The sequence below is a fragment of the Anabrus simplex genome, chromosome 1 (assembly GCF_040414725.1).
Source record: "Anabrus simplex isolate iqAnaSimp1 chromosome 1, ASM4041472v1, whole genome shotgun sequence".
NCBI classification, from domain to species: domain Eukaryota; kingdom Metazoa; phylum Arthropoda; class Insecta; order Orthoptera; family Tettigoniidae; genus Anabrus; species Anabrus simplex.
The window spans coordinates 1,598,598,080-1,598,610,227 of record NC_090265.1 but is presented as its reverse complement, the minus strand read 5'-3'; the positions used below and the strand labels follow the sequence as shown (position 1 = coordinate 1,598,610,227).

The window sequence follows — 12,148 nt, the reverse complement described above, 5'->3', positions numbered from 1 at the left end:
ACTAGTGCCATAATTAAAGTACTAATTTTATATTGTAATGATTAGGTGGATTACCTCATTTATCTACAATAATTATATTGTCATCAATACAGAATATGAAAATTATAAACTTTGATAATGAAAATCTTTCAATAGCATACCTCATGCAAAGCTTGAGATTTCAAAAGCTACTGGTGTTGATGCTGGTGATCTACATATCATCACTCAGCTCTACTAGAACCAGACAGCCGATATCAAAAGAGAGAGAGCCACAACTTAGGACATATACATACGGATAAGTATGCGTCATGGCTGTGTCCTGTCCGCTTTCCTTTTTAATATCTACTCTGAGGCTGTGTTCAGAGAAGCTTCTAGGCATCAGTATCAGTGGCAGTGTCATTAGTAATACCTGCTTTGCTGATGAAACTGTTGTGTTAGCCAGTTAGTTGCCTTACTGATCTTCAAATTATTACTTAATAATATTATAAGGATTAGAGCTGCTTTACTTTGCTTTGGTGATGAAACTGTTGTGTTAGCCAGTTAGTTGCCTTCCCGATCTTCAAATTATTACTTAATAATATTATAAGGGTTAGTGCTGCATTTAGTCTGTTCATGAATATTGGCAATACCAAAGTAATGCTGAAAACAACAAAACAGACCTGCCTGTACATAAACAACACTATCATTCAACAAGTGTCATCCTTAAAATACCTTTGGACTCTAGTGAACAAGCATTGTGAGTCAAAAAATAAAATCTTATACGGGATTAGACAAGCCAAAAATATAAGGTGGAAGGCGATGGTACAAACCCAACAGTCAGGTCTACCAGCATCAAGAAAACTTCATAGATGCCATCAGAAGAAAACGTCTGACTTTCTATGGACACCTGCACAGAATGGATCCTTATAGATTATCCCATAAGATCTTCAAGGTTGCTAACAAAGGCAAAGCTACTGGATTCCCCTGGACCAAGCAAGTGGACAAAAATCTTGCAGAGCTTAATATTAATCAAGCCGCCATAACTGACAGGAATGCTTACCGTTCAATGTTCAAAACTAAACCTTTCCTAACATCCCTTACATCAGCTAGCCACAAAGGAGCCGAGAATTGGTCAGAGGAGCACAGGAAAGAATTCAGCGAGAAAATAAAGGAATACTTGGCCAACAGGAAGGCCAAGAGGCCGTTATGAACACAATCCAGTATGCCAAAAGCGGCAGGTGACGACAAAAACACAGCTAGAACACAAGCACCGTGGTCTGCAGATGGCCTAAATGCAAAGGAAAAAAAATGTACGAGGGCGCTATACACCGTTAGAGATCTCAACGTTCAGCTCCGAGTTTGGATGTTGCGATGCTATTTCCCTGTCCTTCTGTATAGTTTTGAAGGCTGAATGCTCAGCTATTTGTTGAAGAGGTGGATTAAAGCTTTCAAAATGTACTTGTACAGAAGAATGCTCTGGGTATCCTGGGTAAAAAGGAAGACTCAACTTGTTAAATAATAAAAAGGAGCTTCTAACAGTCATCAAGGAGTGGAAGCTCAGGTACATTGGGCAACAGCTCGACATTGAGGGGAAAATTAAAGGACAAAGATCTGTGGGGAGACAGAGAAATTCCTGGTGTAAAGACTTGCAGCCCTAGAATGAGCAGACTTCTATTGAAATCTTTCAAACCATTGTTTTGCAAATAATAATAATAATAATAATAATAATAATAATAATAATGAATTGCATCACCAACCTTTATAGGGAGATGGCATCGTAATGATGATGTTGATACAGAACTTCTTGCTTAATGAAACTTGTGGGATCCAAGCTGATAATCAATTTTCTAAACTCAGGTTGTGTAGAAAATTTTTCCCCTAAGTCCTCTGTTCTAGTTTAAAACTTCTCTTTAAAACTTTCTTCTAAAATTTATATCCATTTGCAAAATTTGAGGGTTCTGGTGAATTACAATACACATTGCATAGGATATTACACCATTTATTGAGTGTTTTAAAGCAGTGTATCCTGTTACGTATCGAACCTATCAGTAAAAGTTTTCTCGATCTTCTCTAGCATCACACACGTTCAGAAGATGAGTTCCAAAGTACAAGCATGATAAAAAGGAAGGAGCACATTTTCATAGAGCTTTCTTGGCTAGTGCTCCAATTGATTCCAGCATGTTTCATAGACTCCCACATTACATCCTCTATACCAGTGTCTGGATTGCCGTTGCTTTTATGTTGTCGCACATACAGTGCACTTCCTCAGTTGTCTGCAATGGTGTATCGTCATTTGTCATTTGACAAATTATTCAAACTTCCTACAGCTTCACCTGGATTTTCATTGTCCTCAGAATCATTTTCACTATCAATTTCACTGAAGTCACTGCCCTCTTCAAATGTTTGTAGAATATCTGATTCAGTTAGCATTGTTTTTAATTTCGACGGTGCCATGTTTCTTTACTACAGTCACAAGACAACTACTAGATACGAGATTTGAATAGATATGTAACTCCAACAATTACTACCAAAAGCAACAATAGTGGAGATAAGTGTGAACTAGAGACATTCATGTTGATGTAGTACGTATGTTTCACCAACATATGACATAGCAGTCAAGAACACACACATTTACTGAGGATCTCAAAAAGCAATCCTGGCACCACAGGAAGGTGCAGTGAGTGACTTTTAGAGATCCTTAGTACTTCTTGGGTTAAACTGATGACTACCAGATTGAGTGGCTCAGGTGATTAAAGCGCTGACTTTCTGAGCACAAATTGGCAAGATCGATCCTAGCTCAGCCCAGTGGTTTTTGAAGGTGCTCATATACATCAGCCTCATGCCGGTAGATTTACTGGCATGTAAAAGAACTCTTGTAGGACAAAATTCTGTTACCTAAGCACCTCTGAAAATTGTAGAAGTAGTTGGTAGAACCAAGATGATGATTATGATGATCTGAAATTTTTCAAGTCCCTAATATGGGAATATTTATCTATCTGTTTCATATTCTGTTAGGTGTTAGAGCCTCCCGCTGAGTATTTGGAAGAAGATGTGACCAGCAAGGATGACCAGAGAGTCCCCCCAGATGCATTATACATGCTCCAAAGCATAAGGTAGGCATTAATGCACTTAGTTACCTATATATATTTGGAACTTTTCTTGATTATTTCCATTTCATCATTCAAATTTTCCAGTTTTAGGTTCTTAAAACGTGTGTTGATTGTTTTGCAGTATAATTTTTCTCACATTTTATGTCTAAATACTTTCCTTCAGTTCTTGCATAAATTGTAATGTACTTTGGATCCTTGACTCAGGAAATTTAGACATGGTTCAATATTTTACACAAATGCCAGGTGGATTTTCTTGTTCTTTCAGTTACAAAACATAGTTTTACTATTTCATGTTACGCTCTGTTGTGATTTAAGTATGCTTGTTTCTTTAAAAGTTCTCTCTTTACTAAATTAATATTGTGCAATTATCATAATTATAGGTAAGCACATTCTATTTTTGAGTTTTTTAAATATCATACATTACTAATGTACTATTTTCCGAATTCTAATATTTTCCATTATTATCTGTAATCAAGTATATGGTTAATCTGCAGGCTCAGGTACTACTTTCATTGTTTTTGAGTTGTTTTGTCACTCCAGGAAATAAAGTATGATCATCAAAAAATTATCATAGAAAAGTAATCCATCAACCAGTATGGAATCCTGTTGGGAAATGTGATTATTAGTGAATTGTCAGTAATGTCCCCTTAGGAAGTAGTGACGTACATGTTCTCGTTCTTTCATCACAAAATCTATACCTATTATAAAATAAGGTCCCCAGGAGGTATCTTTCTGTGTTTGTGTAGGCTAGTCTCAAGAACCACCAAACAGATTGTGATGCAGTTTTCACCGTTGTGTAGAGCATTTCTGGAGGAAGTTTTAGGTGGATGAAGTAATAATCAATGACTGAAGAGAGCCAAGCAGTGATGATTTTAATGAAGTAAAAAAGAAAACTGTCATCTAAGCACTTCCATGGCTTACACAGCTTAAATCATTAAAGATAAACTCAAGTACATATGGAAGAATTGTTGAGTATAAAAAGCTCTACAGGAAGTCCATATATACCTATCTATTAAAGGTAGCCCTCATTGAACGTTTCTCAAAGAACAATGTCATATCAGGAAAGACAGTTTAATAGCAGAAGCTACTGGCTCCAGATGATCAACTCAAGACAAGACAAGAAAAGAAAACCATTTTCTTTAGAAATATTGCTGGGTGATGTTGACTCCCAAGCACTAAGAAATATTATTATTCATTCATTTTACACAGTTAACTCTTAGTGCTGGGGGGTGCAATAGCACTAAATCATCCGCCAGAATCTGTGTGTGGCATTTTATGTTTTTTTTTTCCTACTTCAGCTGTTTGGCGCCTACTTGCAGGTCATGTGTTTGTAATAATGGGGACTAGTTATAGTGTTGTTTTCAAAATTAACCCAGAGGAATACTCTGATATCAGACGGCAGTGACTTTATGATTGCTCTTTCTATGAGGTGCGAAGACAATCATTTCAGAAAATTCCTTCTGGTTACCTTCAATTTTTTGGATTTGAACAGTACTTGAACTTTATACCAGCTATGTTCAACAACGAGTAAACTACTGGCATAGGCCATCACCTTGTAATGCATGAAACACTGAAAATATTGCTCGTTTGGTCAATCGTGTCTACGCCTCCCTTTGTCATGTAATAATCCATTAAAAGTAGGGAGCGGATGTTGCTGACCCAAAGGGGTCACCGTAAATAGAGAGATGAATAATCTGCCTAGTCAATAATGTACTGATTAGGTGGAAGAATAAATTAAAATGACTCAATATAATCTGAATTATCATTCAAGGTATTAATATTATCTACCAAACAAAGCAAAATTTACTGAAATTAAATATAAAAACTAACCTATCCCCTTTTGCAACATTAAAACACGTTCATACACATAATTACATTGAAAATTTTTGTACTCATCTATTTCATTGACTTATTTCCGCCAGCCTTTCGGACAGCCGGCCCCCATCGTTTTAACCAGCCATAGCAAAGATGATGCCTTTAGAAAAGACTTGGATCAGCCCTTGAGTCGCCATCCTGGCGTAGAACTGTAATCTTGTGGTCTCTGTCGCTGCTTCTGCTTCTGGATATCGTCTAAAGCATCCTCTCGTTCACGGTGTAGGAAACTGGGTCAAGATTAACCCACTACTTACTAGAATACTACAGCTGGGATAATTTCCACTGACCATGAAACCAGTTCCCATTCAGTCGCAGAACAACTTCTCTTATCTAATCCCGTAACTAGGTCAAATATTTCCCATTTAAATGCAGAACTGGAAATTACTGAATTTGATGTTCTCGTAAAATCTGTTTACACCGGTAAGCTACCAAACATTGAATGACTATATGGAAACTGTTCTTCCCTCTGGAAATTGAAAAATAAAAGCCATTCTCAAAAGTTTAACATCTTAAATAGTTGAAATGCAGACTGAGCATCTTAAACCAAAGTTGAAGTCACCACACAATCAAGAAATGTAAGTTCTGACCCGCATTCGCGTAAATAATACTTCTCTTGATGTTACCTGCACAGAATCTCACCGAATAATAGCATAGCTCATTGCTTTCATCAATTTGTCCTCTAAGACGCTGTCATATCCTCGATCGGGGCCATCACTCGCATAGACCAATGCCTAGCCAGATTGACTGTGGCTCTATCATTTCATTGGGTCAACACATCGCGTACCTGACGCTTACTTCAAACATATATTTGCAGCTCCTGTAGCTTCTCACTGGGCCTCCAAAATGTTGTCCGTTGGTCTGGCCATTGGAGTTCTATTGTTTCCTTGTTCTGCTTTGTGTACGTCATATCAAAATTCCTCCTTCTAAACTTAGCTGGTGAGCAACAAACCCGAGCTCCAAGTTCCCTGCAGAAATTGCAACATGTACTGCTGAATGTAGATGTTTCTTGCCATAACTGAGACTTAATAAAAATGAAATATTCTCTGTACATTTGAAGAAATGACTGATTGATTAAATTACTTCAATAAGGGCTTAACGCGTATGAGTATTTAGTGTAACTACATATTTCTGTAGTTAGCCTATTATTCCTAGTATTTAATAATAAGGATATGTCTAGGTAAAATAATTGTAGTGTAGTTATTTTATCAGTTTCATGCTCGTATTATTGTCATGAAATCTTTGTAAACCAAGCAAGTTTGCCGTAGAGTTACGATCGCTCAGCTGTGAGCTTGTGTTTGGGAGGAAGTGGGTTCAAACCTCACTGTCGGCAGCCCTGAAGATGGTTTTCAGTCTTCTCCCATATAATTCCGGTTTTCACCTCAGACTGGAAGCTCAAATCCCTATTTCGACCAGTCAAAGAAAAACCACCTTTTTCATGTGGTTGTGGTTGCTCATATATTGGCATGACAAAAAGGCTTGTTAACACCAGGGTGAAGGAACACATCTGGTCAGTCAAGAATGTCACTCGTATCATCCTCCACGGAAAATGCTACAAGCCAGTCTGCCATAGCAGATCACTTCTATAGTACAGACCATGAAATCCTCTCTGACTAGGTGAAGGTCATCGCGCATGTAGAAGACTTCTATGCTCCACTTGTAAGGGAAGCCAAATAACATCAACAGGGAAGACTGCTTTAAGTTATCAAATACGTGGGGACCTGTACTCCAGAAATACATGCATAACACCACCGTGGCACAGCGTGACACACTCAAGAAACTGTTGACAGAGGGCAGTGAATCAGTAACTTCCCAACCACCACAGCACAGTGCGACGATCCCAGAGTCCACTTAGTGTAGGGGCCGTGGATAGTATGGTCGTGACTTCCACGTTCCTTCGAAAAATTTCTTTGCTCACTGTCGGAGGTAGACCTTCACATGCCCTGAAGGAGGTCAATGTAATTTAGCGGAAAGCTTGGCTTTGTTAAATACATATGTGGCTTTAATCCAGTTAGCATATTTAGGGCCTGTACTACGACTGTCAGATAAACAGCTAGATACGTAGGCTGCAGTTTTGCAAACTAGAAGTTAAATATTTTCTTGCATACTACCAATGGATTTTAATAACGGTATTGTTATGCGGAAGATGTAGTAACATTTTTATTGCGTTGGTAATAAGGTTACTGAAAATATAGTGAAATTTAGCGTTGTGGCATATGTGTTCCCTGGTGTTTTCATTTGTTTAGCGCTATTTCTTTTTAAATTGTATTACTGGCTCTTATTAAGCTATAATGTGGAAGTTCAGGTCAAACACAGAATTAGGAAGACATATGAAGAAATGTTAAAATTAACTCTGTAACAAAACTCAGAAATTGTTGTAGAAAGTAAAAAGACTGAAAATGTAACCTGGACACAAAAGTTAAGATTCAGGTTATGTATCTTATTAAATAATTCCTACCACATGGTATAATCTTTTTTTTTCCTAATACTATTTATGACGATGCGCGTTACGGCAAAAGTAAAGTTTATATTTGTAATGTGGTGTAGGATCATGAATTTTATTATTAATTCAATTTATTGTTGCTATTCAATAAGTACGCCTGGTTAGTTTCTTTTTTCCAAGACAGTGTTAGAATAGTAACTGGCAAGCATATATATATATATCTCACTTTAGTGTAAATATTTAGTTGCAAGTTGTTATGAAGTGAAAGAAATATAACCTCCTTAATGTCCTCATTTGATGAACGAACCACTATGAACAACGTCGTATACCTTTACTTCATACGTGCGTCGCGGATAGATTTGGAATTCAACCCAAGCTTTTGACATGCACTTGAATGATATGGAAATGTTTACTATCACCTCTAGCACCCTACCAACTAACATTTAGAAGGTAAAAAAATCATGGTCTATTGGGGCTCAAACCCATAAATAACTGGGTGGCAGCAAAAGGATGTTGCCGCAACGACTACGGCTACCTAGGAAGCTTGCTGTTGAGTTATTTGCACGTAACTTATATAGTCATTAGCAAGAACTTGCTAGTTTGGGAAATCTTTAAAAATTCTGTGATAGCCAGGCAGGAAACATGATATATTTTATAAATATATACATAGATTACATTACAACAACTTATTTTTCGTAGAGCATTATGCAAATGTATATTTGTCTTGATGCGTAGCCATCTTGATTCTTACAGTAGCGTCCCTGATAGGAGCAAAGTCCCAGATAGGAGCGTTAACTACCTTTCTAACTTCAGCATACCTAAACTCGAGAATATTCTCCCAGATTGCACATAAACGAAAGTCGTCGTATGCGTTTTCAATCGAACTTCCAGATAAATGTGCAAACTGCCACATAAATTTAAACCGCACTTTTATCTGGCTCTCGTAGTACAAGCCCTTATTTCTTTATTTTAATATAATGGGCCACGAAAACCTACGTTCATTAATTAGTTTTAAAAAATCTTTGTATATTATTATTTCCTATCTCTGACATATTCTTCTGTTCATAGAATATGCTGTTTTATTTCTGTTGATATTTCACATTTCTTAGAAGAGATAAAAATGTTTGAGGTAGGCATGTGTCAGGACTGGGGGTGTGAGTGGGAAATACGGAAGATGAGGGAAGAGAGAGCGAGTCTGAGGGAGATAACTAGGCTTATACCGGTGGACAGGAATGAAGATAGGTCTCCTTCAGTCTATGTACAGGATACGGTAGGTAGGTGAGAAGGAGGGGAAGGAAGGGGAGAAGTCGTGGAAGACAGGTGGGGTAATGTTTTAAGGGGAAGGGCCAAGGGTTTTCCTAGGGGAAAGTGTTCCAGAGGGGTGTTGGTGATTAATTGGTATGATTCAGTGTAGGTAGATCAGTAGAGGGAAAATCAAGATCAGGGAAGTGTTACAGAGGAGGTGTGGGGCAACAAGAAAGGGAAACGCAGATTAAAGGATAGGATGAGGGAGGTGGAACAGGGTGGTGAGAGGGAGGGAAGGGAGGAGGAAGTAGGTTCTGTAACAGTCAGGAAAGTTAAGGGAGACCAGGAGAGGAGGGGATCAAATGAGGAGGATGGGGTTGAGATTTTGGTCATTGGTGACTCAATTGTTAGGCAGGTGGGAAAAGTTTGTGGAGGAAAGTGAACCAGAGTAGAGTGTTATCCAATAATTATGTTAAGGCAGATATTGCGGAAAATAGAAGGGAACGAAGATGGTAAGGAGAAGGTGGTAATTTTCCACGCTGGTACCAACAACGTATGGGATGTGTGGGATCTGGTTACAGCAGCACGGATAAAGTTTAAGGAAGCAGACATTGCTGTCAACTGGATACTGTGTAGATAGGTACTGACTTGGAGGGTGATTGGGGCTCAAAGTGAGACTATGGAATTGGGATGTGGAGAATTGGGAGTGAGATTTGTAGATTCTAATGGGTGGGTAGAAAATGGGGATCTTCATTCATTTAGACTAGGGAGCATTGATGGGAGTATAGGAAGCTGGAAGTCAAGTAAGAATGACAAGTTGTTAATGTTAAATTTTAGAATTATTGTAAAGAAAGGAATAGAATTAAGTAATTTAATGGATATATCTTCGCCACCAACGTATCAGCTTCGATGCGCTGTGCCATGTCCGGGGAGCCATCTAGTGACGAATGAACACACCATTCCCACTTCTATTATAATGTCTAAATTTCAAAAAGTCATTGTTTAAGAAGCCTTTCTAGTTGACAACTGAGATTTTATTCTGATGACGCAGAGCACAGTTCTCTGCGAAACGTAAAGAATTTCACCTTATTTTCTTGACATGGCATAAGCCCAAAAGCCTATATAGTATCACGACCATTGATGTTAATGGACCATTTCATTGTTTTCCACACTCCAAGTATTCAGTTTTCCTGACGTTAAGTCGCAGTCCATATTTATACAAGTGACTTTTCCAGTGTTAGATTAGCTGTTGTAGTTCTTGTCGAGATTTGCAGGGGACCATGATATAATCAGCATAAACAAGAGTCCAAGGATGTGGTATCTGCACATCTACAGTGATGATGTCCACGCACAGGATGAACAAAAGCGGTGACAATGCCAATCCCGGATGCATGCTGATCTGGATATTAAATGGTGATGCAAAGATTTCTGAAGAACATCAGACATAGCTGGTGACATTCCAATATAGGAGCTGAATCCATTGAACATAAACTTCTGGTACACTGTGCAATCTGAATGCGTACAAAATAAGATCATATGGCGCTTCAGCAAATGCCTTTTCGAGATCCAGGAATGCCATGTGGAATGGTTTCCATTTCTCTTGGTGGCATTCCGTTACGAGACGTGTGGTATGTATGGCATCGACTGTTCCTCTACCTTACATAAAACACATTGGTTCAGAGTGACATCAACAGTATTGTGAAGACACACGTCCAGGACATGTTTGAAAATCTTGTTAGTGTGGCAAAGCAAGCGGATTGGTCTATAACTGAAGAAGTCACTACATCATTCATCAGTTATTTTATGAACAGATATGCTGGAACTGAGCTGCTTCAGGCTAAAGCAGCCTCCATACTTCAGCTGGTAGGTCATCTGGTCCGGTCGCCTTTCCATTTTCCATTTTGTTTATAGCCGTGGCAGTGATGATTGGAGCTAGGTTTTGAAAATCTTCCTGTAACCAAGGGTTGGAGCTTGCGAGTTCCTGTGTGGTTAACAGAGAGAAGAACAAAGTGTTGGATACGCTGATGAGTGGTTGGCTGTTGAAAGTGTTCTTTCTTATCGTAATGATTTTGGGTTGGGGGAAATAGAAGATAATATCTTTTTTGTTTAAATACCTGTAGTTTTGTTGATAGAATACTTTGTATAAAGATAGGTTATTATGTGGAGTTTCACTTTCTGCAGCTTTTACATTTATGCAGGCAATAGACAATGTGTTCCATATTACACTTCAAGATCTGTTCCACCTATCACATTTCTTTAAATAAGTAATACAATATCCTTCAGTTTCCATCCTCGTTCCTCAATCCAAAGCCCAGACCACCATGTATTCTATCACAACCATCTCAACTTTGTCCGACGTGTCCATTGAGATTGCCACCAACAAATAAGAGCTCGTTCTCATTGAGGGTTAAGAGATAATTTTCAGGGCTAACCCAAAGTTCCTCTTTTTCATTATCAGCTCAGCCAGTTTGTGGTGTTTAGCAGGAGAGCACACGCAAGGCACTTTTTTCTACTTTCGATCATATTAGACATAAGTTGGTCAGATAAACAGAAGACTTCAGTGACGCTATATCTCAGCTCCAAACTCATATCAGTGCCTGCGCCATTCTGTTTGGATGTCTTTTCATGGTAGAACAACTTATATCCTCTTCAGATTTCTTTAGCCTTTGAGCCGGTCCACTTGGTTTCTTGGATGCAGGCGGTATTGATGTAATGTTACTTCAAGACATCAGCTAGTTCACAACTACGACTTGTAACAGTATTGAATTTGATGGTGGCCAATCGAGTTTGCTGGACTCGCTTCTGTAGCCCACACCGCTCTTAAGTGGGTAGCTCTCACCCATTTCTTGCACCATTTAAGCGAAGATGATGTGCGTCGCTTACTGCAGGGGACGCCCAAGCTGTTCGTGTGATAAGATTACTTCCAGCCATGTTCATCAGATGTGACAAATGTTTTTACCAGCTGGCTTGTCAAAGCGTCTGATGTTGAAGCATTTTATCCCTGCTGCCAGGTATTTGATGAGGCTGACCCTAACATGGAGAACAGAGACTTTTTGCAAGCCACTTCCAACCTTGAAAACAGACTCTGCATGGTAGATTCCAGTGCCATTTCCTCAAATGAGCAGGACCACCATCCTACCTAAGGAGGGTCATCCACCCTAAGCCGTTGGCCTCCTTAGAGGTTGAGTTATTTCTTGCCACCGACCTCAGCTTTGAGTTGCTGACTGTGTGGTCTACTCCAGTACTGTAGTGGGATACCATGGTCAGACATAAAATTTAATAGATACAGTGTATGTTCACCAGATATTGTAGTAGGAATTCAATCATGCCTGAGAAGTGATATTATGGAAATTTTCTCACGGAACTGGAGAGTTAATTGTAGACAGAGTTAGAAACAGTAGGAGGAGGAGAAGGATGGGGGGTGGGGGGGGTGGGGGGTGGGGGGTACTCATACTGGTGAAAGAACAACTATGTAAAAGTTAAGGATGAGAAACATGAAATTCTAGGTGTAAGACTTATC

The 12,148-nt window shown here is 38.8% G+C and overlaps 1 protein-coding gene across 4 annotated transcripts in view; it reads left to right on the top strand.

Annotated features, from left to right (window-relative positions):
- The window catches only part of sws (patatin like phospholipase domain containing sws), an 874,342-nt gene that overhangs the window by 126,358 nt on the left and 735,836 nt on the right, over nucleotides 1–12,148 (top strand). For all 4 annotated transcript variants that reach the window (XM_067138236.2, XM_067138235.2, XM_067138234.2 and 1 more), the window contains exon 5: nucleotides 2,974–3,071. In XM_067138236.2, the coding sequence (XP_066994337.1) occupies nucleotides 2,974–3,071 (98 nt within the window). The remainder of the gene's footprint in view (nucleotides 1–2,973; nucleotides 3,072–12,148) is intronic.